This window comes from Haemorhous mexicanus, chromosome W (genome assembly GCF_027477595.1).
Source record: "Haemorhous mexicanus isolate bHaeMex1 chromosome W, bHaeMex1.pri, whole genome shotgun sequence".
NCBI classification, from domain to species: domain Eukaryota; kingdom Metazoa; phylum Chordata; class Aves; order Passeriformes; family Fringillidae; genus Haemorhous; species Haemorhous mexicanus.
In genome coordinates this window covers 8,014,951-8,042,172 of record NC_082380.1, presented here as the reverse complement: position 1 = coordinate 8,042,172, position 27,222 = coordinate 8,014,951, and the positions used below count along the sequence as shown (strand labels likewise).

At 43.2% G+C, this 27,222-nt stretch overlaps 1 protein-coding gene across 4 annotated transcripts in view; it reads left to right on the top strand.

Annotated features, from left to right (window-relative positions):
* The window catches only part of LOC132341490 (ras GTPase-activating protein 1-like), a 125,875-nt gene that overhangs the window by 82,063 nt on the left and 16,590 nt on the right, over window positions 1-27,222 (top strand). For all 4 annotated transcript variants that reach the window (XR_009490242.1, XR_009490243.1, XM_059873074.1 and 1 more), the window contains 5 exons: window positions 2,637-2,723; window positions 8,523-8,590; window positions 17,934-18,022; window positions 21,829-21,906; window positions 23,227-23,361. Coding sequence is in view for 2 of the 4 variants with exons in the window: in XM_059873074.1 (XP_059729057.1) it covers window positions 2,637-2,723; window positions 8,523-8,590; window positions 17,934-18,022; window positions 21,829-21,906; window positions 23,227-23,361 (457 nt within the window). In the remaining 2 variants the exon portion in view is untranslated. The remainder of the gene's footprint in view (window positions 1-2,636; window positions 2,724-8,522; window positions 8,591-17,933; window positions 18,023-21,828; window positions 21,907-23,226; window positions 23,362-27,222) is intronic.

Below are 27,222 nucleotides of genomic sequence, written 5' to 3'. Positions count from 1 at the left end.
TTCTCCCCACAGTTCCCTTTCCTCCCCCCATATTGTTGCCATCAGACAGCCGGGGTTGTCTAGAACAGGTAAAAAGAAGGCGTGCACCTGTCCCTTACCTGGGGCAGTTGGGAATGGAAAAGCTTGTTGCTTAGGGGGTGTGGCATGGCAACACCTGATCTCCAATCAAGTTACAAGAAAACAGTCTCCACCAATAAATGGCAAGGACAGACTTTGGGAGGGGCCAGGGCTGGCTGACACAACCCCCAGGAGTATAAAAGACTGAGCATCCATCTTGAAGACAAATCAGCCATGTGGTATCCACACAGGCAGTTCCCAGCGCTGCAAATTTTTCCTTATATAGTCCTTTTGTTGTATTTTTGTCAAGGTTTAATAAACCTCTTTAAATTTTCAAAGTGAGCAGTTGTTTCTCACACTGCTGGCAGGAAGTAAGCATGTGACTGGGTGGGGGCTTAGCTGCTGGCCATGGTCAACCCACCACAGAAAAGCACAGAAAGTTTTGTGTCAGTGATAGCAAGGTTAGTGTGATGGGTTGATGCTGGCCAAATGTCCGCACACCCATAAATATCATTTACTAATTTTCCTCTGCTATAGTTAAGCAGAGGAGGGGGAAAGAAAACTCATGGGGTGAGATACAGATTAGGAGAAAACACTTTAAGGGCAAAACAGGCTCAAAACTTTAAAACATATAAAGAAAAAATTATTAATGGAATTAGAAGAGGATAGTGAGAACCAAAAATAAACCTTTAGAATACCTTACCCCCCCACCCACCCCAGCCCTTCTTTCTTTCCCACCAACAGCGCAGGGAGACAAAATATGGGAATTTAAGTTAGTTTTCCACTTCTTAAGATCTTTTTTCACTTTGCTTAAGGAGAGGAGTCTCTTTTGCGATGTCATGGGGTCTTTCCTATGGGAAACAGTTTTCTGTGAACTTTTTCAAGGTGGTTTTAATTTTCACAGCTAACAGTCCGCCTGGAACCTACTTGCAACATGAAGTCCCTCCCATGGCTTGCAGTCTTCCCACAGCCGATTTTCATAGGCCATTTAGCTATGGGGTGCAGTTTTTAAGGACGAGCTGTTCTAGAGCATAAAAGCAAGGGTCCTCTTTCTTAATCTCTGAAAGCAAGGGTTCTCTTTCTCTCTGTTCAAGCCTCTCACCAGATCACAGCTTTTCAGCATCCACACACTCCAGCACGAGGGTTTTTTTCTCATGGGCTGCAGGTGAATGCTGCATCCCCCCCATGTACTTCATGAATTACAGGGAAAGAGTTTGTTCTATTATAGTCCTCATCATGGCTTGCAGAAGAATCCCAGCTCCGATGCTCGGAGCGCTTCCTCCTCCCCCTTCTTCTTTTGCACCGATCTTAGTGTCGCCATATTTTTCTCCTCACATGTCCTCACTTCTTCCTTTTCTCTGACTCGGGAGAGAATTGCTATCTGTAGGTTCGTTTGTTCTCAAGTTCTATCAATTGAAACAGTTATTATAGAGCTCTGCAGCGCTGAAAGGTTGATCTTGTCTAGGCTCCACAATCGGGGAATTGCTTGCCGTGCTTCTCTCTCTGTTGGTCACATGGTCTCCGCCGGCACTGGGCAAGCCTCGCTGGCTGCCAGCTCCACTCCACGCCTTTTCTTCATGCGGGACACCGAAAAAAGAAAAGCTGCTGCCGCCGCTTTTGTCTTTGTGTCCGCAGCATGCCTGGTTAAAAGCGGCTAAGTAAATAAAGCCCATTGTGAGCCATTCCGAGAAAGTCGCAGCCGCACGGCGCTGCCCCGGCCCTATGGTTGCTCGCGGCGCTGGGATGGCCACTAGCAGCATGGCCCGGCGGTCGCGCCGGGACAGGGTCCAGCGGCCCCCGCTGGAAAGGGACCCTGACTGGCCCCACCAGGAAGGGGCCCCAGCCGACCCCCCCAACTCTCTTTAGAGAGCAGGGAGCAAGAGCACTTCCATGGTTTTTTTCGTTCTTAAATATGTCATCAGAGAGGCGTTTCCAGCTTTTCTAATTGGCTTAGCAGTGTGCCAATTCTCAGAGCTAGCCAGCAATTGGTTTTGCCAGGCACGGAGGAAGCTGCTAGCAGCTCCTTACAGGGAATCACTTCTGTGGCTGACTTTTTCCCTCTTGACCACAAATCAATTAATACAAAACCAGCACAGTTAGTATTAAAAGCTTCATCCTGTTAAGTATATGGTGCATCTCAACATTTTCTAAAATACAACAGAGGGCTCCTATTTTTTTAATAGGAAAAGACTATTGCATAACTATTTTTAAACACCTGACCTCTAGTGGATGCACAAATTATTATTCATTCAGTTTAAAAGTGGAAAGAAATCAAGGAAAAAAACCACCAAACCAAACTTCTTTTTAAAAATTGAAATGCTACCTAGGGAAATAGGAAAAAAAGTATTATAAAACATATAATGCATACATGATTTATTGAAATTTTACCATCACAAATAGAGTAGTGCATTAGTCAAGGACTTTCTTTGCCATTTGTAAATGGACTGTTATAGCAGATTTTAAATTAATTTACAGCTTACGTCTGAATTGGAGGAGATTGGACTAGATGCTTTCTGACCAGCTATTTTTACTAATTAATATTTTTAAATTAAATTAGTCATCAGTTATTATTTTTACAGGACATTGAGATACATTTATGGATGCTTGCAGAAGTCTGTTCAAAACAAGTGGCCAGCTATTACGACAATGAGAACAAGAGTTGTTAGGTAAGTTACTTGTCATTTTATGCTGAAAATAATATTTTGTTGTCTTATTACTGTCATGCTTCAGTGTGCTCATCAATTTTTTCTTTTAGCGAAAAAAGTTTTTAGTATTTATATAGATTACAAGAATATTTAAAACTATTGTGGTACTGGGGCATTATATCTCAATTAAGGATCTGCTAGATTCTTAGTCATGTTGTTGGAGAATTTCTAACGGTCTAGTATAGAGGTCAGTGTAGCTATACTTAATAGCTTTGACTTTGAATTTACTTGTATTTTGTTAATTTATTTAATCTAAGATCTTGGGAAAGAGAAGTTGTCTCAAAGTGATAGTTAACCTTTTATATCCTCTAATGATTATGTTCCTGTCATGCCATCTGGGAGAGCTGTGCCTTATCCAGAGACTCTTATGTAGTGTGTGTTAATTACTGGAAAAACCTTACACATGCTAAGATAAGTGTCCTTTAAAGTACAGACATAACATGTTAAGGAAACTAATACCTTCTCGGAAAGGTGATTGGACTGTCATTAGATTTCACTGAGGTACTTTCTGCACTTGAATATATAGTTTTCTGCATCAATGAAGGCTCCCTGTGCTGATCACTTGAAATCAGCATTCATTTTGGAAAATACGTACTTTTATGCTGTCCCAGTTTTATTTCACTGCTCCAGCCCAATCATGTTAAAACATTCCAGAGTCTCTTTAAAAATGTTGCCAGCTACTGAACCTGACTCCTTTGAACTGGCACTGAGTACAAAAACTCCAGTCTGCATTCATAAATCAATTGAATAAATAGTTCTTTCTTCAACACTACCAGTTGCTAGTGCAGGTTAAAAAAAAACCCTTTTGACAAAAATGAGGTCTTGACACTTGTTCTAAACATTACTGGAGATTTAAAGGTTTCAAAGCCACATCTTTTCTACATTTGCATTACCTTTTTTTTTTTTTTTGCAAGCCTAGCTTTCTAATAGACCCAATATCTGGCACTGATCTAAATTACTGAGGTTAATCTCCCATTGAACAGTGTCTTCCAGATGATTTGTCATTGGCTCTTGTTTAACACTGTGGCTGGAGACAGAAATGAAGATATGGGAACCTTTCCTTCCCCAGAGTTTCAGTTAATATTAGTGTACTTAGTACAGTACCTTCCATGCTTATTTTCCTGTCATTTAGTGTTCATAGCAATAGTGACTCAAGATTTTAATGAAGAAAAATCTTCAATAAAAGGCCTGCCAACAGTGTTCTGCAGGAGTTTTGCCTTCAAATTGAGGCTGCTCTCATCAAAATGTTTGGTCTAGTCTATTGCAAGTGTATAGAACTTAGAAGCAAATACCATGTCTTTTCCTGTTTCCTCCCATCTCCAGAGAGCACCATGTGGCTTTCCTTAAATGATACCGCTTACATTGAGAATTTTTCTTACATCTCTGCTGCATACTATAAATATTGGCTTCCTTTCTCTCTTCATAAGTGGATACTTGTGACTTGTCTCTAGAGTGGAGTTTTGTGGGGGTTTTTGCAGCCTCCAGTGAAGAATATTATATTTTACTGCACTGGTTTTGGTCCAGGAATAATTACATATTCAAAGACAGCTAGATAGTTTTTAAGTGCCTGGGTAGCTTGTCTTCTGTAAAATTCAGAAAGTGCTGCCATTTCTGTTTCTTTGTAAAAGACCATACATAGGTATTGACTCATTCCTAATTTAGTCAGCTTGACTAGTGTAAGAAGCATCAAATTTTCTGTGTCTGCAATGTCCATCTTGGGTTCATACCCCAATTGTCCTCAGGCCATCTGTCATTGTTTGTAGCTGGCCCAATGCCAGGTACCCACAAGAGTCACTTGTTCACCCTCCCCTGCCACAGCTGGGCAGTGGAGAAGGGGAAAAAAAAAGAAAGAAGGGTACATGAGTGAGATAAGGACTGGGAGAAAAAAATTCAGGGGCAAAACAGGCTCAACTTAAGGTTGCAAAGTGAATTTATTACTAACAGAATCAGAGGAGGATAAAGAGAAGTAAAATAAGCCCTTAAAACACATTTTTCCCCCCCAGCCCCTCCCTCCTTCCCACCAACAGTGCAGGGAGACAGGGCATGCAGGTTGTGGTCAGTTCACCACCGCGATTTTCTTCCACTGCTCTAGGAGAGGAGTCCTTCCCCTGTGAGACCATGAGGTCCCTCCCATGGGAGACAGTTCTCTGTGAACTTCTCTGGCATGGGTCCACTCTCACAAGCAGCAGTCCTACTGCACCTGCTGCCATATGAATTCCCTCCATGGGCAAACAGTCCTCCCAAAACTGCTGTGACGTGGGTCTCTCTTTGCACGGGGTGCAGTCCTCCAAGGACAGGCTGCTCCAGGATGGAAGCAAGGGCCCCCTCTCTCCACTGGGTCTTCCACTGGATCACAGCCTCCTCCAGGCATCCACCTGCTCTGGCATGGGCACCTCCCCCATGGGCTGTGGGTGGATCTCTGCATTCCCTGTGGATCCCCATGGGCTGCAGGGGGACAACCTGCTTCACCATGGTCTTCACCACAGCCTGCAGAAGAATCTTGGCTCCAGCGCCTGGAGCACCTCCTCCTCCTTCTTCACTGACCTTGGTGTCGCCATGTTGTTTTCCTTCACGTGTTCTCACTTCCTCCTCTTCTCTGACTTGAAGAAAAACTGTGTGTACTTTGTTTTGATTTTCTTCTTAAATATGTCATCACAGAGGCATTACCAACCTCTCTAATTGTCCCAGTTTTGGCCAGCAGCATGTCCGTCTTTAGAGCCATCAGGGATTGGCTCTGCTGGACATGGTGGAAGCTTCCAGCAGCTTCTCACAGGACCCATCTCTCTGTGGCCCCCCCACTACCAAAAACCAGGCTGTGCAAAGCCAATACATCATCTATAGGAGAAATTGATGTACATGCCATGATTTCAAAATTATTTACTTCCTCATAGCTTTAAATTCATCTCATAGAAAATATTTTTGTTTCACACTGGGCCAGGAGTGTCTTGTGAACCCATAATACATGGTTCTTGGACAAACAGGAGACTTCTATAACAGTATATATTGGAATTCAAGTGTGTTGGACACATGAAAGGTGTGTTATCCTTACTGCTACGTGTCACTTTCAATTAATAATGAACAATGCCATCACTGTATACTTATAAGCAAGGTAATGCAAGGTCCACTTCTGTCTCGTGGCCTCTCGCTGGTCAGAGTGACCCCGAGAAAAGTCTCTTTTCCCAGCCCGGCACTCGAAGAAGGAGTCAGAGTTCTTCAATTCTCGGTCTCAAGGTTGTTTATTGTATCTTATCTATAAAATATTTTCTCCTGTCCAGCCGAGGTCCGCTCAGCAACAGTCCAAGGCACTCTGCCTGCCCCCAGGGCGGTGTTATGTCTTTATACTAAAAACTACATATGCAATGTTTACAATTACTTTCCAATACCTATAATCTATGTTAGACAGTGAGCTTCTACTCTAAACCAATCTAAAAGTGCTAACATCACAACAGAAGATGGAGGCCAAGAAGAAGGAGAAAGGCAAGACACGCCCAGATTCCTCCATCTTGCCCCCTGAACCCCCATTCTAAAAACCCCAAAACCTACTTTTTCACCCCATGATAAATTCACTATCATTCAACTTAAACTGTCGTGGCTTGCAGATCTTCATCTAAGGATGGTAACTTGCTCCGTGGGTCATAATCAAAACCACAGGCATCTTGGGCTCTGTGCCAGGGTCTCTGAGCCCCCTGGCAGGGGTCTTGGCCGTTCAGGACAGCCAGAGGGATGTCGTCCTGGGTTCCGACACACTTCCACTCTTTTGTAAGAGGTAAAACTTTGGTATTGCTGTAGTGAAAAGCAGTCGGCTGGTAGTGTCCATGCACTCTGAACAAAACAAGAGGTGAGTTAGATTGCTTTAGTTGGTCCATTTAGTTGCTTCATTTTATAGCAGTCTTCCAGAATTATGGTTAACCTGAAATGGATATTTTATTTTATTTTATTTTATTTTATTTTATTTTATTTTATTTTGCTTTAGCTGTCAACAGAAAGTTAGATTTTTCTCATGCTAAACTGAAGGACAATTGTTGTGGTTTGGCACTGGTTGGACACCAGGCACCCATGAAAGCTGCTCACTCACCCTCCCCTGCAACTGGACAGAGGAGAGAAAATATTATGAGGGGTTCATGAGTTGAGATAAGGACCATGAGAAAACACTCATCAATTACCATCAAGGGCAAAACAGGCTCAACTTAGAAATATAAAGTGAATTTATTACTAACAAAATCAGAGCAGGATAATGAGAAGTAAAATAAGCCCTTCAAAACATCTTTCCTTCCCCTCCAACCTCTCCCTCCTTCCCACTGACTGCACAGGGAGGCAGGGAGTGGGGTTTGGGGCAGTTATCACCTGTGCTTTCTCTCACTGCCCAGGGAGAGGAGTCATTCCCCTGCTGCACCATGGGGTCCCTTCCACAGGAGACAGTTCTCCACTAACTTCTCCGACGTGGCTCCATCTCATGAGTAACAGTCCTCCCAAAACTGCTGCAAAATGAGTACATCCCACGAACAGCAGTATGCCTCAAACTGCTGCAGTGTGAATCACTCTTCCACAGGGCGCAGTCCTTCAAGGACAGGCTGCTGCTCCAGCCTGGGAGTAGGGTCCCTCTCTCCACGGATCTCTCACTGGATCACAGCCTCCTCCAGGCATCCACCTGCTCCGGTGTGGGCTCCTCCCCCATGGGCTACAGGTGGATCTCTGCATCCCCCCGTGGATCCCTGGGGGCTGCAGGGGGACAGCCTGCTTCACCATGGTCCTCACCACAGCCTGCAGAGGAATTTTGGCTCCAGATTTTGGCTCCAGTGCCTGGAGCACCTCCTCCCCCTCCTTCTTCAATGACCTTGGTGTCTGCAGAGTTGTTCTTCTCACATGGTCTCACCTCCTCCTCTTCTCAGCTAGAATTAAAACTGCACCACAAAGTTTGTTTAGATTTCTTCTTAAATATGTTATCACAGTGGCATTACCACCACCTCTGATTGGCCTAGCCTTGGCCAGCAGCATGTCTGTCTTTGGAGCCATCAGGGATTGGCTCTGCCAGACATGGTAGAAGCTTCAAGCAGCTTCTCATAGAAGCCACCTCTGTAGTGCCCCTACTACCAAGAACCAGACTGTGCAAAAGCAACACAACAATTTAGGTTTCTGTTTAATAAGTTCCTAGTTCTGCAGTGAAACTGAGTATTTTTCCCTAGCTTTCTAGATTGTCTGGGTGGCAGCATTTACTTCTGTGAAGAAAGTAGCTGATCCAGTATTATTCTTCTAGGATACTGTCATACTGTTATTAGGAGATGGATTGGTTCAAGCTGAACTAAGGCCATGTTGCTGCCAAAAGAGAGGTTCCATTGTTACTGTGCACTCTTGCTCTCTTTATGTTTGCTTGGGGAAATGAGTGGCTGTAGGATGAATTACTTGTGGTAGTAGACAGTGCAACACTTGTAGGAAGCAGGAGATTAGATGCTCCTCCTTTTTAAAGGCAATGTGGTCTTAAACTGCAGATTTCAGCATGGCTTTACAGTTAAGCTTTTCCCAGGTAGTTTTGGAAGTTCACCTTAATTGAGAAATCAATATGTCTGGTTTTATTTTGTTTTTTGTTATAGTTGAAATCATAACAAGACATTTTTAATTAATAAACATGGAGCACAGGCTAGTTGTCATCTCACAAAGATTTCCACACTGACTTAAATGCCTAAAGACTACATAATTTAACATTAATGTTATCATAGATTTAATATTGAGCAAAATAAAAATTCTCTTTTTTTCCCATTTCAGTGGCTTTGTTTTTCTTCGACTGATTTGTCCTGCTATCCTGAACCCAAGGATGTTTAATATCATCTCAGGTGACTATGCTTCAGACTGAATTCATACTTTATGTAATAATAGGCATAAACTTGCTTTAGTGCCTAATTTAGCAAAATATTAAGTAATTTGAATACTGTGCGAAATCATGTTAATCATATCAATGAATTTACTTACTCCCTAAGGCAGCCAGCATAGTGTTCTCACGCTTAAAGATTAGACAATGTTTATTCCCAATGTCTTGTTTTAAAGTAAAAAAAACAAAACAAAAACAAGGTGAATGTTAAAGTGTTTCATAAAGAAAACTGTTGTGGGTTAACCCTGTTTGGCAGATAAAGCATCACAGTCACTTGCTCACTTTCCTCTTCACCCTCAGTAGGATGGGGGAAGAAGAAAGAAAGAATAAAAAAAAGAAAATTTGGGGGTCAAGATAAAACAAACAAAAATATATAAATGTTTAATAAGTAAAGGATAAATTTAATAGAACTAAACAAGTGATGCAAAAGCAATCATACTACCTCCCATGTGTAGACTGATGCCCAGCCAATTCCTGAACAAAAGATGGCTGACACCCATAAAACCTCCCTCTTTTCCCTTTTATTGCTGAGCATGGCTTTATATGTTATGGAATATCTCTTTGGTTAGTTTGGGCCATCTGCCCTGTTCTGTCTAATCCCAGCCTATTGTTCACCCTCAGTCTATTTATTGCGGGGGGGCAGAGTGATAAACAGAGGCAGCCTTGATGCTGTATAAACATCATTCAGCAAAAGCTATAATATTAGTCTGCTATCAGTACTATTTTGGTCAAAAATCTAAAACTGCTCCATATGAGCTGCCTTTGAAGAAAATTAACTCTGTCCTAGCCAGGCCCAGTACAAAAGCATTATCCTGGGTTTTGATGCTCTTTTTGTAGAGTGCATCTCTATCAGTAGATAAAGCAGTGACAGGGACTATTCCTGTTTGCTAGAACAGGATTGCAAAATTGCAGTACTGATCTGCAGTACAGTTCTGGCTGATAACAGATAGCATTCTCCTAAACGGTTCTTAGATGTGCTTTGGATACTGACATGCATCAGGGATCATATCTAAAAGTTGGCATGGGGCTTTGTTGTGAATGGTGTGGGCATAGATTATTCCACTGCAGTTGGCTTAAGTACCTAGAATTGTTTCTGAGCATTTAAACTTATGGATGTAGTTAAGGTCTTAGAGATGCAACAGCTAGTATGCCTGTTACTGTTGTACCAAGCATAAGGCTGTGTTGATGGAATTCCACGTTTTAAGTTTTACTGTATTCCTTTGTGGTGGGTAGACCTTGGCTGGATGCCAGGCACCCACCACAGCCTCTCTATCACTCCCCCTTATTAGCTGGACAGGGGAGAGAAAATATAACTAAAGGCTGATGAGTTGAGACAAGGATAGGGAGATCATTCAGCAATTACTGTCATGGGCAAAACAGACTCAGCTTAGGGAAATTGAATTAATATATTACCAATCAAATCAGAGTAGGGTAATGAGAAATAAAACCAAATCTTAAAACACCTTCCCTCTACCCCTTCCTTCTTCCCAGGCTCAACTTCACTCCTGTGCTGGTTTTGGCTGGGATAGAGTTTGTTTTCTTCCCAGTGGCTGATATGGGGCTGTGTTTTAGATTTGTATTGAACACAGTGTTGATAATATAGAGATATTTTTGCTGTTGCTCAGCAGTGCTTACACACAGCCAAGGCCTTTTCTGCTTTTCATACTGCCACACTGGTGAGGAAGTTGGGGGTGCATGGGAGGTTGGGAGGAGACACAGTTGGGACAGGTGACCCAAACTGACCAAAGGGATATTTTAGACCATATGACATCCTGTTCAGTATATAAGGCTGAGGGAAGGAAAAGGGAGGGGATGTTTGGAGTGATGGCATTTGTCTTTCCAAGTAACCGTTGCACATGATGGAGCCCTGCTCTCTGGAGATGGCTGAGCACCTGCCTGCCCATGGGAAGGGATGAATGAATTCCTTGTTTTGCTTTGCTTGTATGCATGGCTTTGGCTTTCCCTATTAAACTGTCTTTATTTCAACTCACAAGTTTTCAAACTTTTTATCCTTCTGATTCTCTCCACGATCCCACTGGTGGGGGGAGTGAGTGAAGATGCATGGGGATTGGCTGCTGGCTGGGGTGAAACCACAACAACTGCCTATTTTCTCTTCCCCCTGCCTTCCAGTGGCACAGGGGGATGGAGGTTGTGGTCAGTCCATCACATTGTCTCTGCCATTCCTCAGGAGGACTCCTCACACTTTTACCCTGTTCCAGCATGGAGACCCTCCCATGGGAGATTATTATCTCCTATTAACTTTATCCAGGCACCCCTCAATAGCTCGTTTTGCTAAAACCAAAAGACCCAAAGCAGTACATCTTGAGGAAGGCCTCTGCCAATCCTCGAGAGCCCAAATGACTCCCCCCATGGAGTTGTTTTAATATGTGCAGGGTCAAAGCTGCTGGAATCCGCTGTTTACTGTCCATTGTAAATTAATGCTCCCCTCTTTTTTTTGCTCCACCACTTTTAATTATCTCCAACTCCTCTGATGGAAAAGATACCACCACCAACTCCCCCCCCAACAACAGCTGAGCCACAAGGAGCAAAGGGAGGATCCCAGAGACATCTAGCAGAAGTGCTGCTTTCTGAACCTCTCCATTGGCCAGTTGATTACCTATTGCCTTTTCTGAGTACCCTGCCTAATGTCCCCTAACATGTATTATTTCTATCTCTCTTAGTAAAATCACCACCTCCAACAGGCAAGTAATTGAGCTCTCATGAGCAAACATTTTTCCCCTGCAAGTTAACAGACCTTTTTCTTCAGTTTTCCAAATGCATGTACCACCCCATATGCATATTTTGAATATGTAAATATATTCACCACCTTTCCTTGATACAATTTTCAGGCTTTTATTAAGGCATATAATTCTGTGGTCTGTGCTGACCATGTGCATGGTAGCTTCCCTTCTTCTTCCCCTCCTTTCACTATAGCATATCCAGTAATTCATTTTCCTCCTATTACTCTTGAAGATCCATCAATAAACTCCTTTCCCTCATTTGGCTGAGAGATATCCTATAAATCTTCCCTAGCTCAGGTCTGGAGATCTGTTACCTGGATACAGTCACGAGTTTCCTTTAGGTCTCCTTCTTCGGTACCAGTTAAACAGGAGACTGGGTTAAACCCTTCCCTGCTTCTAAATTCTAAATACTTCTGTTCCATTAAACAGGTTTCATACTGTAACAGCCTAGTGCTGGTCATCCATTTAGAACTTGATGCCAAACTTTAACAATCTTGCCATCAGTTGCCATCAAAGCCGTGGCTGCACAATTCGGCAGACAACAGAGCCACTGTTACCCTTAAAGCAAACAATGGGGCCATCCCCTCACCGATGGGCTAAACATTTTAGTACTAGAATTCCTTTGGCACAGCCTTGTTTAACATCCACATACAATTCCAATTCCTTTTCTGAGTCTGGCTAAAGTTTTGCTGTCTTTCTGGTGTCCATACCACAACACTGGGGCTATCTGGGTTTAAAAAGTCACAGAATAAAAAGTCCTTAATCCAGGTCCTGCAATACCCTATTAATCCTAAAAATTGTCATAGCTCCCCTTCAGTCCTGGGCAATGGCACCTCCAAGATTCCCTGAACCCTTTCTGGGCCAACACACCACAAGCCTTCAGTCAAAAGAGGCCTCAAACATTCAACCTTTCACTCCATCACCTATGCCCTCCCTTCAGACACTCCAAGATCCCATCCTCCAGCCACAAAATTAAATAATTTCACAGTGGCTTCCCCTACCACCTCCTCCCGTTCTCCTCATAGGAGCAAGTCCTTCACATACTGCAATAACCTAATTCCCAAGGATGGAGTAAATTCTTTTAATATCTTGCCCAAATAAAACCAGTACTATTGAAATAAATTCCAATATATGTTCGGATGGGGCTTGCCCGGGCTTGTCTAGCCACTGCTGCTAGACCGAAAGGCAGCACTGTGGTGGTTTCACCTCAGAGACACCTCTGGCTGGCTGGTAGCTGCAGCTGGCACTGGAGACAAGTTCAGACCTGCAAAAGCCCCAGTTTACCTCTGTGCAGATGCTTTAAGGCGAGGTGAAGGAAGGAGTGGATTCTGCCAGAGTTTCGATCCAGAGTTTATTCAGATGGCAGGCTTCTGAATCCTGTAACAACTACTAACAGAATCCCGAACCGCGTGGTTGCTGGCTCTTTTAACCCCCGGGAGAGAGGGAGGGGAGGGGTAAGGAACCCACCCACCAGGTACAGGGTGGGCAGGTCTCAGGTGCAAGGGACACCTGGGTGGGCCAATGGACCCCCCCCAGGAATGCAGGGCATCTTTTGAACTCTGCCAATCCCTCAATGCTCCTCTGGAATGCCAGGATTGACAGACAGCACCCAGCAGGGGTCAGGGCGAGGAGAGGGGGAAGTGATTGACACCTGGGAAAGGACAGGATGCCTGAGACAAACTATGACATCACACTGCTAAACAGTGCTTCCATGTATCCCTGTGGAAGGATCATCCATGTCTTTATTATTTTCCCTTCTCCCTTTTGTTCCCACTCAAAGGCAAAATACTGTTTACTATGCTTTGTACGTGGGCATCCCCAGAAAGTATCTTTTAAATCAAGTACTGAATAGTAGCAGTGTGAGGAGGAAACCTGGTTCAGGATGGTATAAGGATCTGGGACCATGGAGTGCCTGAGTTTAGTAGACTCATTATTCTCACGTCCTGCACCATTCTATAGGTTCCATCTGATTTCATAACTGACAGGATAGAAATGTTATAGGGAAACATAACATACATGGCTCCAAAAGACCCGCCTTTAACAGGAACTCAATAACAGGCTGTAACCTCTTCCTTCCCCTGAAAGAGGGTATTACTTTTTAGACACCACTTGTCCTGGTTGCCTCAGAGTAATTTGGAGAGGCTCCATATCCAGTTTTCCATATTTCCCTGGGACTGACAACACTTCTGGGTTCATTTTAGCATAAGCTTTATCAGATAATTTACACAGTGTCACAACAGCCCTAGCCTCCCCATCAACCCTCACAACACTAACCCACATTCCCAACTGTTATAAATTACTCAAACCCCAAGTGGGAATGAGTTATAAAAGTTTTATTGAGAACTAATAAAAATAATTCACAAAGCAAAAGGGACAGCACTGGGAGCGTGGCCAGCCGCCAGAGGCTCATCCACAAAATGGCGGCTCCACCTTTTATACCCCTGGTGTTGCATCAGCCAAATACATATTCATAAGCAGCTATACGTATTCAAACATCTATATCCCTGGCCCCTCCCAAAGTCTGCCAGTTGACTCTTCTTTGCCATCCATTGGTAGAGACCTTCTTGCAACTTGATTGGAGGTGAGGTGTTGTCATGCCAAGTCTCCCCAGTGACAAGCTTCCCCCATTCCTGGATGCCTTATACAAGGGGCATGTGTACACACCCTCCCTCCGCATGTCTCTGACAACCTTGATGACCAGGGTTGTCTGGTGGCAACAATACAGAGGGGAGAAGAGAGGATTAAAAGGAGGACAGAAAGGGGTCCAAAAACAACCTACAACAACAGTCACACATCAAAAGAACTTTAAACCTTAACAAAGCTTCTTTTAACACACATAATATCCATTCCTCATATGTGAGAGCCAATTACCACACCACCCATCTATAACACAACTCAGTCATCAAATACCCTCCTAGCAAACCACAACCACAACTACGAACAAACAGAAACTCATGCTTTTCAAACCCATCTCACACGTTGACCAATAGTGGTTGAATAAAAAGCACTGGCTCATCTTTCCCACTTACTCCCTGAATTATCAAAAAAACCCTCTTTGGCATAAAATTCAAAGTAGACAGAGAGGCTCCCGTGTCTACTAGGAAACACATTTCTCAGTTCAGACCCACTCTGCATGTTAGCAAGGGCTCCAGTGTGGTGAGCCCCCAGTACAATAGGAGATCCTGGCACCCTTAACAATCCATTTCTAATGTTGTCTTTTTTTTTTTTTTTTTTTTTTTACAAATGGCACATTGATTAAAAACTGTGCCATTATCCTTGCCTATACCTTTACCTTTTCCTCATCCCTTCTTACAAATACCTGATGTGCCTTTCTAACCAACTCCTGCAAGGGCCCACTCTGCCACCTGTGCAACCCATGCTCCCATTGCCTGTGGGCTCTCACCCTCCCACAACTGCCAAACTCTGCAAAGTCACTCACCTCCCTGGTGACCCAAACAAAATCTGTTCTTAAATCAGGCCAGGCTTTGGTGACAGATTGTATCTCATGGTGTACACCAAAGACAGTCACTCTACCTTATACCGTACACCAAAGCCAGTCCATGTCCTGCTGCAGTGTCCAGATGCATCCCCTCAGCACACTCGTCCAGGTCCCTGGTCCACTCTCCCAGCACCAGAAGCTCTGTAAAGCACCAGGTCCCAGCGGGTGGGCAGTGCCACAGGGACAGGCAGGTGGACAAGATGTCCTGCAACCTCATAGGGGCCGGAGGGCCACTACAGCCCCTGCCTGCAGGGTTGGCTGCATCAGGCATCACCCGGTGCTGAGCCCTGGCTGCCCCACAGCTTCGGCCCAGCCCCACACCTCCCCACAGGCCCCCAGCTCATGCTCCTGGTCCCACACTTCTGTGCCTGGCACTCTTCACCATAGAGAAAACCCCCTAAGTCCTGAGTAGTAAGCGGACAAATGCAAATCCTACACCCTGGCTCCATAATGACCAGGGGAGAGGTGGGGGGATGTAGGAACAATACCTCCCTATCTTGGAACCTGAGACTACAAAAGACCTGCAGCTGGCCCTGTATTAGATTGCAAATTTTGAAGATAAGGCAGAGAGCATCCCAGTCCTCACTGCTTCTCAGTTCTTTTCTTATCATGTAGTATCCCACTGCTATTTGCCTTAACCATATTCCTCCACAATCCCCTTCAACCAATCCTTTCCCAAACCAACCCCATCTGTCCCCTGTTGCTGAGACCTCTTCTCAACTCCCCTTACTGCCCCCTCTGAGCATCCATCCCCTGTTTCTGAAACCCCTTCTTGACTCCCCTTATTGCCCCCTCTGGGCATCCATGTCCTTAACTACCTCTGGGAGAATGTGCAAACCATCTCAACATTCTCCCAAAGGACCCTTTGGAGGTATTTCAGGATCGTCATCCCTATAGTGGAGACCCTTTCTCAACTTTTCTTTTACAACCCCTTCTAGGCATCCTGCCATGTTTTACTCCCCAAAGTTTCCATTGTACTCACCCGTGAGATTTCCAGCAGTCCTTTCCTGTGGGCTCTTCATGGACCCCCCTGGTCAGCCTCTCATCTGTCTCCTGGACAGTCTCAGGAATCCAATCAATTGCCCAGTGCTAGCCAGCGTCAAAGGGAGCTGGTCACCTTAAAAGCGGGTGAGGTGCGCCTCCAGCTCTTTTTGCCATGTGCCGGTCCCAGATGTTGGAAGAATCCCGGACAAGAGCTCCCATCTTGTACGGAAAATCATGCTATGAAAAGCCAGTGTCCATAAAGGAGACAGAGGAGTCCTGCAACTTTATTCGAATAAAGGGAGAAAGTCCACTGGTGCTCATGCCCGTGGGGTTTTCTCTCTTGATGTTTTAGAGGACTCAGCCTCCTTTTATCCCAAACTCCCAGCCGCATGTTGCCCTCTTCCTTTCCCCATTGGCTGAGGTACTAGGAAAGTACAGCCTTCATGAACCGCCTATTACATATTTCCCCTTGAACCTGTCATTTTCCTCCCAAGTTCAGAAACTCAGATTTGTGCAGACCCACTTGTCTGTTTCAGGAGTCAAACTGTCTGGGTTCTGTAACAAACGTGGCTTGAAGTTGGTAGAGGCATTAAGACCCATTTCAAAGACATTAACACCCATGCCTTCACCCATGGAATTGTTTGTAAAGACATTAGCACACATCTTTCCTATAATTTCTTTATTATTTTTATAATCTTCAGATTATATTATTTTCTAATTTGGGGACTGCATTGAGACCACTGTGTCTTTAGCTGTAAATTAAGTTGTTATCCATAAATTTGTGTCATCCCTTTTAAGCTTGTCTGTAAGTGTTAGTCCTGTTTAGAAGTCCAGATAATATTCTTGACTTTCACTAAAGTAAGTTTATGGGCTTTATATAGGGTTGTTAGAGCTTTTAATTTAAAAAACCCCAAAAAAACCAAACCAAAACAAAAAAAGGGGTCTCTTTTTCTTTTGGAGCAAATTTTTTAACATACTTCCTTGCTATAATGGGGCAACCTGAGAAGCTGCATTTCACAATCCGAAACTGTTTTGGAGCAGATTTTGCAACACCTTTGCTGATTGATGGGTTGTTAGTCTGCCGCTTGTCAACTCGCAGGAGCTCATGCTCATCCTGGGCTTTGGAGAATTTCATAGTACCTTCACTGCTACTGCCTGCCCTGTGCCAAGGAGTGGCTGGACCTGCTCTCCAAGGGTTTTTCCAGGCGCCGCCCCCAGTTCAAGTCGTGCTGTGCCAAGCAGGGGTTGGACCTGCCCAAGGTTCCAGATGCACCATGCTGAGGAGGGATCGAACCTGCAGATGTTGGGAATTTTCTTTCAGTATTTTGGCAGCATCAGAGCCTTTTGGACAAAAATAGCTTTTTCTGGGTTTTGTTTTGTCCCTGTTCCCTGCTGGTTGTTGTTTTGGGGGAGGGAGTGTTCTGGAACCGCAGAGGCTTGGTTGCTGTGTTGTTTTCCTTTGTTCTCTCTCGACTGTGTGGTCCACAGTAGGTGGCTTCTCTGCCATCTTCTCTTTGTCCTTTGGGCCATGTGGACTGCTACAGCGGCCACCATCTTGGGAGAAGGGGAGTTTGTCATCTTGTCTTTGTCCCCTGGGCCAATGGACTACCACAGTGGCCTCCGTCTTAGGAGGAGGAGGCTTCTCTGGTACTTTGTTTTCTCTGTTCCCAGTGGGAGCATGTGACTCAGCACCTTTGTATCTAGTGGTTATTGCTGTTGTCTTTGTTGTTGCTGTTTTATTTTTAGTAAACTGTTATTTTTTCACCTGTATCTTCTCCCATTCATCTCTCCTTATTGATGAAAGCAGAGTGGTTAAAACTAAGGTGAGGTAACTCACTTTGGAGTCTTCACACTATAAATTGTCTTAAATTAAGTGTCAGATATGCATATTGATGTTTATTGTGGACTTAATTACTAAAATACCAAAAGTTTACTTGATCATGAGAAATTTTTCACATGCAGTTCTCTTACAGCATTTAAAGTATTGAATTCCATGATAACAAATTGTGGAAGAGAATTTTCTTGTGACTACTGGTGGTTTTAAATTAAATAGTCAGTAACTTTCTACTTTGTATTCCTATCAGATTCTCCTTCCCCTACTGCTGCAAGAACACTGACGCTGGTTGCCAAGTCCGTGCAGAATTTAGCAAATCTGGTTGAATTTGGAGCTAAGGTAAATATAATTTTACTCAGAACGGTCTAGAAGATTGCCGTGTTCATGTTAACAGAAACAGATTTTGTCTGTATTATTCTTATGCAAATCTGTATGTGTGACCTGAGTGTCTTATCAGCAAGGAGGCTTTATTCCTGCAATTTTTTTTTCTGTCCTCTTTAGCTGAAGCTCAACAGGGTATTGATTTAACCTAGTATGGCTGATTTAGAAAGAGGAGTCAATAATTTCAGAATGTCATCTAGAAACTTATGTGAATGATTTGGTACTTACCATAAAGATTTTCAGTCTGGAAGTATGAACAACAGCAGTGACATGCTAAAATAATGGATAAATTAATGGTCATGCTATTTAGCATTACAGTGATGCAACCATATTTTTATGCTATGAGATCAGATAAACTCAGACATTAATTTCAAATACAAGTGGAAGTATGTGAACTCTTTTTTTCTGTCTGTCGATGTCAAAAAGGGTAGTAGTCATACTCTAGTATTCATAGAATCATAGAATATCTCAAGTTGGAAGGGATCCATAATGATCATTAAGTCCAACTCCATGCTCCCTGCAGGACTACCTAAAAGTAAATCATATGACTAAGGGTATCACCCATATTGTCCTTGAAGTGATAGGCTTGGTGCCATGACTGCTTCCCTGGGGAGGCTGTACAAGTGACTCACCACCCTCTCAGTTAAGAATCTTTTCCTAAAGTCCAATCTGAACTACCTGTGACACAGCTTCATTCCATTTTCTCATGTCCTATTGGTAGCCACCAGAGAGGAGATCAGCATCTCACTGCTCTCCTTGAGGAAGTTGTAGACTATTATGAGCTCACCCCTCAGCCTTTTCTAAGCTGAACAAACCAAGTTACCTCAGCCGCTCTTGCCCTCAAGGTCTTTCAATGTCTTGATTACCCGCCTCTGGACATACTCTAATAGTTTGATGTCCTTTTTATATTGAGGCACCCAAAAGTGTATACAGTACTTCAGGTGGGACCATACCAGTTCAGAGCAGAGCAGGACAATCACCTCCCTTGACCAACAGGTGATGCTCTGCCTGATTAACCCCAGGACACGGCTTGCCCTCCTGGCTGCCAGGGCACTGCTGATTCATATTCAACTTGCCATCAACCAGGAGCCCAGGTCCCTTTCTGTGGGACTGCTCTCCAACCTTTTGTCTCCCAATTTGTATGTATAGCAAAGATTACCCCATCCCAGGTGCAGAATCCAGCACCTGCCCTTGTTAAATTTCATATGCTTGGTGATTGCCCAGCTCTCTAGTCTATCCAGATCACTCTGTAAGGCCTCTCTACCCTTGATGGAGTCCACAGCTCCTCCTACTTTATCATCAGCAAACTTAATGTATGTTTGATTCCTATGTCCAGATCATTTATAAAAACATTAAAGACCACTGTTCCTAAAATTGAGCCCTGGGGAACCTCACTGATGACTGGCTGCCATCCTGATTTCCCAATAACCCTATTTACTATGATCATTTGAGCCTGGCCCATTAGGCAATTGCTTATCTAATGTATTATGGACTTTTCTAGCTGTGTGCTGGACATTTTATCCAAAAAGATACTGTGAGAGACAGTATCAAAAGCTTTGCTAAAATCCAAAACCACCATGTCTACTGTCTTCCCCTAGTCAAAAATATGAGTGTTGGAGTTGGAAAAGTGGGAGAGGAGAGGCAGGCAGCCATCCCTCCACAAAGAAAACATTTATGTGATGGTAAAATGAGTACATTTTCTTTAGGAATGTTCATATCAAAAAGACAACTGGGAAACACTAGAGTAGAAAGCTATGATTAGAAAGAATCTTTTCAAGAAGTATGAATCATTTGCCTGAAGTAGATGATGGGAGCCTTTTTGCATTTCCATTGATTATTTCATGTTAAAATGGGGAAACATCTTTCAGTAATATTGGTATGTCTCTGTACAGAATCTTGAAATACATTCCACATTCATGTTCTTTTATATACTATATGGCCAGGCCCAGAGAGTGGTGGTGAACAGTGCTGCATCCAGCTGGTGGCCAGTCACCAGTGGTACCCCTCAGGGGTCTGTACTGGGACCAGTTTTGTTTTATATCTTTATTGATGACATGGATGAGGTGATTGAGTCTTTCATTAGTAAGTTTGCAGATGACATTAAGCTAGGATTGTGTGTTGATCTGTTGGAGGGAAGGAAGGCTCTGCAGAGAGACCTGGAATGGTTGGATGGATGGGCAGAGTAACAGGATGAAGTTCAATAAATCCAAGTGCCGAGTCCTGCATTTTGGCCTCAATAACCCCCTGCAATGCTATAGGCTGGGGACGGTGTACCTGGACAATGCTCAGGCGGAAAAAGACCTGGGGGTACTGGTCGACAGCCGGCTGAACATGAGCCAGCAGTGTGCCTTGGTGGCCAAGAAGGCCAGTGGCATCCTGGCCTGTATCAGGAATAGTGTGGCCAGCAGAAGCAGGGAGATCATCCTTGCCCTATACTTGGCACTGGTGAGGCCGCACCTTGAGTACTGTGTCCAGTTCTGGGCCCCTCAGTTTAGGAAGGCTGTTGAGACACTTGTCCAGAGGAAGGCAACTAGGTTGGTGAGTAGCTTAGAACACAAGCCCTGTGAGGAACGACTGAGGGAGCTGGGGTTGTTTCGCCCAGAGAACAGGAGACTCAGAGGTGACTTTATCACTCTCTACAACTTCCTGAAAGGTGATTGTAGTCAGGTGGGGGTTGGTCTCTTTCACCAGACAGCAACCGACAGAAGAGGACACAGTCTCAAGCTGCATCAAGGTTTGGAGATTAGGAAAAAGTTTTTTACAGAAGGGGTCATAAAGTTCTGGAATGGTCTGCCTGGGGAGGTGGTGGAATCACCATCCCTAGATGTGTTTAAGAAAAGACTGCATGTGGCACTTGGTGCCATGGTTTAGTTGAGGTGTTAGGGCATGGGTTGGACTCAATGATCTTTAAGGTCTCTTCCAACCTAGTCATTCTGTGAATTCTGTAATAATACACTTTCAAATTGAGACCAATTAGGACTGAACTTCCAGCCTGGATACAGAGTATTTTAATTTAGAATCATGTTAACAACTACCGAACTCTGTCACACACACAGACACACACACACAGACACACACACACACAATTTTTTTCTTTTTTTCTTTACTTATTCTTTAGATTGGTGTTTTCTGTTGGTACAGCATTTTGAAACACCCCTTTTATTTCTACTTGTTCTCATACTGCTTGACATAATTTTGTAAATTAGTTTTACAAGTTTTCTTTAAAAGCCTCAGCTTTTACTAAACTTTCTATTGCATCACTAAAAGAATGCCAGCAACAATTGGCCTGTTCTGGTACCCAAGTCACAACATGGTTGAACAATAAAAATCTGTTGACTTAAGTATAATGAAAGAAATTTCAGGCTGCCATTATAATGCCATTTGTCTGACACTCACAACTTGGAATGTACGCATTAATGAAAGAACAAAAAGGAGGGCAATTATGTCCTGATGTTGGTGCTGCTGATGTTGTTACCTCTGAAAGTTTTTTCTTAATTTTATAGCTGCAATGAAAAAAGTCTATTTTCACTGTTTCAGAAATGTAACATTTCATGTCACAATGCATATATAAACAATTTCAGAATCCATCTGGTGCAGAAAAAAGTGTAATCTTTTGATTGGTTGTACACCAGTAATGATAAATTCACTTGAAAAAGATGACACATTTGTTTTGCAGTGTCATTTGTCTTTGATTGCAATATGTTCAGGTATGACTGTTAAATCAGTATCAATTTGTTCTAATAAATACTTTTAAAAATTACCAGGAGCCATATATGGAGGGGGTAAATCCATTTATCAAGAGCAACAAACATCGCATGATCATGTTTTTAGATGAACTTGGGGTAAGTGGTTTAAAAAGAAAAATTGCAAGTTGTATAGCAACATTGTGAGTTAAAATTCTTTATAGTCTTTGTTAACTAGTTCAAAAATGCATCCGTTTCCTCACAATTTTGAATGCTTGTTACTGAAATATTTTTCTTGTGCTTGTTTAGGAACTGCAGATTGCTGGCCTGTCGCACAGAATTAAAACCAATCAAATGTCCTGTTAGAAAGTATTGTTGTAGACATGAGATCTATTTGAGCTTCTCCCCAAGGATTAGGGCTTTCAGACAAAAATACCAAACTTCTAAAAATATTTTAAAATCAAATGTTTAATTTGTCACATGATTTTGACCTGAGATTGAAGAAATTGAAGTTTTTAAAAATATTGTGTTCTATTTTAGTTACACATAACCAAATGTCTCACTGCATGAATTCTGGATATTGTAGTTTAAAAGAAAATAATAGTTTCAGTTCAATTTGAAACCATTACTATTTTGTGAATGATGGTTATAATGAGTTAGGAGCTCATGTATGCATATATGTTTATGTTTAAACCAATCATTTGTTGAAAAAAAGAAGATGAAAGAAATATGCCTATCTTATTATTCCTGAATTAATCCATTAAAAGTGACCTAGAAAACATCTCAGACCATTTTGATAATCTATAAGAATTACTGTTTTGAAGTGTGTCATTCAGAGAGATTGCTATATGTCACCTTTTTATGGTTAAATGACAACTTCTGCATATTATGATACACTTGTTTTTCTTTAAATGGTAGATAATGCATGAGGACTTGGAAAATTGTTGGGTTTTAAAATAACTGATTCATCTACTGGTTTAATTACATTATTTTATTAGTGGATTTACCGACTTGATAGTTTGGGGATTTTTTGGTGTCCATTTTTGCTATTGTTATTGCCTGATTTAAATTTTAAAAAAACAAATAAAACAAAAAACATCTAATGGATGGATCCCCCTCATTTGGGGGGAAGATATGATATGAATCTCTTTTTCTCAGTATCTTTCTAGACAGCTCAGAGACAGCATAGCAGCATCAAACCCTCCTATTAGGAATAGGAATTGCTGTATATTCAGTGATCTCTCTATGTGAAATGTGTAACCATAATTTAATTGTCTTCATAAAACAGATGATTGTGGAGAGGAGGAAATAAATAATTTTTATTAGATAACATGGACAGAAGACTTAATTGTGAAGAAAAACATGGTACTCGCTCGCAGTATCAAAACAACTGTTGGCGGGTGTGGGGAACTGTAATTTAATTTATTTTATGCCTGGCTACTCACCATTCTAAATCTGTTCTCATAATTTTTGTTAAAGAATGTTCCTGAGCTCCCAGACACTACAGATTACTCTAGAACTGACTTATCTCGTTATCTGGCAGCCTTGCATGAGATGTGTGTGGCTCATTCAGATGAACTTCGGACACTTAGCAATGAGCGAGGTGTAATGCAGGTAAACTATAATTATTAACAAAAATCACACATAGAGATAGCATGTCTAGCTAAAGTTATTGTTTACATCGTGATTCCTTTGTAATTTTTCCTCTTCGGCAGTATGAGTGATAAATATGTACATTTCACCAGGAGGTTGCTAGTTGTAAAGGTAAAGAAGCTCAAGAATATGAACTAAGTATTTATACAACAAATCCAAAGATGTTTTAAAGCATTGAGTTGGGGATTTTTTGGTTAGCTTTTTGGTATTTTGTTTTGGTTTTTCTCTTTTGGGGTTTTGGGGAGTTTGTGTTGATTGTTTTAGTGGGTTTTTTTTCCACAGAATCGCTAGGTTAGAAGAGACAAAGATCATCGAGTCCAACCCATGCCCTAACACCTCAACTAAACCATGGCACCGAGTGCCACAAGCAGTCTTTTTTTAAACACATCTAGGGATGGTGACTCCACCACCTCCCCAGGAAGACAATTCCAGTACTTTATCACTCTTTCCATAAAAAACTTTTTCCTAATATCCAACCTAAATTTCCCTTGGCGCAGCTTGAGACTGTGTCCTCTTCTTCTGTCGGTTGCTGTCTGATGAAAGAGACCAACCCCCACCTGACTACAATCACCTTTCAGGAAGTTGTAGAGAGTAATAAGGTCTATTACGTTGGGTCATTGGTTGGAGACAGAAAAGACAGAACTCTCCGATGATCATGAGACAAACAACAAAGATTTATTATGGCCACCCCCTTAGCTAGGGGGTTCAAAATTCCCAGGCTTAGACAACTGATTGGTTGGGGTTTCAGCACTGCCCACCTCTCTGGCCAGTGATGTGTCTGCATTCAGGGTTGAATGGGATTGGCTGGGGTTCCCTGCTTGGATTCAAATCCATCCTATCTTTGCTTACCCAGGGACTTATTTACTTCTAGGCTGGTCGAGTTTGTGGGTCTGTTATGGCCAAACTTATCTTTGCAGCTACAGACCAGCTGCAGCCATGACAAAGGTCACCTCTGAGTCTCCTTTTCTCCAGGCTAAACAACCCCAGCTCCCTCAGTCGTTCCTCATAGGGCTCGTGTTCCAAGCCCCTCACCAGCCTTGTTGCCTTCCTCTGGATGTGCTCAATCGTCTCAACGTCCTTCCTAAACTGAGAGGCCTAGAACTCGACACAGTGCCAAGGTGCAACCTCACCAGTGCCAAGTATAGGGCAAGGATGATCTCCCTGCTTCTGCTGGCCACACTATTCCTGATACAGGCCAGGATGCCATTGGCCTTCTTGGCCACCAGGGCACACTGCTGGCTCATGTTCAGCTGGCTGTCGACCAGTACCCCCAGGTCCCTTTCTGCCTGGCCACTGTCCAACCACACCGTCCCCAGCCTATAGTGTTGCTGGGGATTATTGTGGCCAAAATGCAGGACTTGGCACTTGGACTTATTAAATGTCATCTTATTGGACTCTGCCCATCCATCCAACCATTCCAGGTCTCTCTGCAGAGTCCTTCTACCTTCCAACAGATCAACACATGCCCCCAGCTTAGTGTCATCTGCAAATTTACTAATGAAAGGCTCTGTACCCTCATCCATGTTGTCAATAAAAATATTGAACATAACTGGCCCCAGCACAGACCCCTGAGGGACACCACTGGTGACTGGCCACCAGCTGGGTGCAGCACCGTTCACCACCACTCTCTGGGCCTGGCCATTCAGCAAGTTCTTAACCCAGCAAAGAGTGCACCTGTCCAAGCCATGGGCTGCCAGCTTTTCCAGGAGTGTGCTGTAGGAGACAGTGTCAAAGGCCTTGCTGAAATCCAAATGGACAACATCCACAGCCTTCCCTGCATCTACCAGGCAGGTCACCTGGTCATAAAAAGAGACCTGGTTGGTCAAACACGACCTACCCCTCTTAAACCCATGCTGGCTAGGTCTGATACCCTGGCCATCCTCCAAGTGCTGCATGATGGCACTCAATATAAACTGTTCCATTACCTTACCAGGTACTGAGGTCAGGCTAACTGGCCTATAATTAACAGGATCCTCCTTCCCACCCTTTTTATGAATGGGCATCACATTGCCAGCTTCCAGTCATCTGGAACCTCACCAGCAAGCCAGGACTGTTAGTAAATGATGGAGAGCAGCTTCACAAGCTCATCTGCCAGCTCCCTCATCACCCTGGGATGGATCCCATCTGGTCCCATAGATTTATAAACATCCAAGTGGCTCAGCAGTTCTCTGACTACCTCCTCCTGGATAACAGGGTATTGCAGGAAAGCCAGGACTCCTGAACAACTGACCAATATGATCAAGCAGAAGCCATTTATTGTTTACATTACACACACTTTTATAGATCCTACAAACTACTAAGTACACACTTCTCGATTGGTGCCTTGGTGCTTTTGTCTTGCTCCCTCTTTCTCTGCCTCCATTTCTCAGTGTCCATGATTGGTTACTGTGCAGGTGTTTCACAGTCCTCTGTTATCTAGTTCTTGTGATCCTGGTATGCAGTTTCTCAGCTTCTTTGTTCCTATTTTAGCACAGTTTATGTCTTAGTAACTTTGATGAATTCCACAGTGCCCTGAGAAAATTCTGATAAGAACAGTTACAGATGGTATGGCTGGTGCACACTGAGGCCTAAGTTGTTCATATACATTGCTACAACAGGGAGACCATTCTGCTCCCTGACATCTACCAACCTAGGAGGACAGTTGTCCTGAGGACAAGCTGTCTTCCCACTAAAGACTAAGACAAAGAAGGCATTAAGCACTTCCGCCTTATCCTCATCTGCAGTTACCAAGTTCCCTCCTGCGTTCAGTAAAGAACAAAGGTTGATCTTACCCTTCCTTTTGCCATTAATATATTTGTAAAAACATTTTATTTTATCCTTTAAAAAAGTTGCCAAATTAAGTTAGAACTGAGCTTTGGCCTCCTTAATTTTTTTCCTACATGCCCTAGCAACCCCTTTAAATACTTCCTTAGAGACCTGACCCTCCTTCCAAAGATGATACATCTTCTTTTTATTCCTGAGTTCCTTCAAAACCTCATTGCCTATCCAGGCTGGATTTTGCCTCATTGACTCATCTTTTGGCACACAGGGACAGTCTGTTCCTGTGCCCTCAAGATCTCTGTTTTGAAGCACGCCCACCTTTCCTGGACTCCTTTGTTTTTAAGGGCTGCTTCCCAAGGAACTGTCTGAATAAGTCTCCTAAATAGGCCAAAGTCTTCTCTCTGGAAGTCCAATGTAAAAGTCTTATTGATGTTCCTCCTGATTTCACCAAATATCAAGAACTCTATAATTTCATGATCACTATGCCCCAAACGGCCTCCAACCACCACATCTCCCACCAGTCCATCTCTATTTGTGAAAAACAGGTCTAACATAGTCCCTCCCCTGGTGGGCTCACTCACCAGCTGTGACAAAAAGTTGTCCTCCACACACTCTAAGAACTTCCTGGACTGCCTCTTGTCTGCTGTATTAAGTTCCCAGCAGATGTCTGATAGGTTAAAGTCACCTACAAGAACACAGGCTGGTGATCCTGAAACATTCTCCAGCTGCTTATAGAATACATTGCCCACCTCTTCTTCCTGGTTGGATAGATGATAATAGACTCCCAGTAGGATGTCAGCCTTTTGGTCTTCCCCTTAATTCTTACCCATAGGCATTCAACTTCATCATCACTAGTTTCAATACCCATGGCATCAAAAACCTCCCTAATATAAAGGGCCACCCCTCCACCTCTTCTCCCTTTCCTATCTCTTCTGAAGAGCTTGTAGCCATCCAGTGCAGTGCTCCAGCTATGTGAATCGTCCCACCACATTTCCGTGATGGCGACTACCTCATAGCTTTGCTGTTGCGCCGTGGCTTCCAGCTCTTCTTGTTTGTTACCCA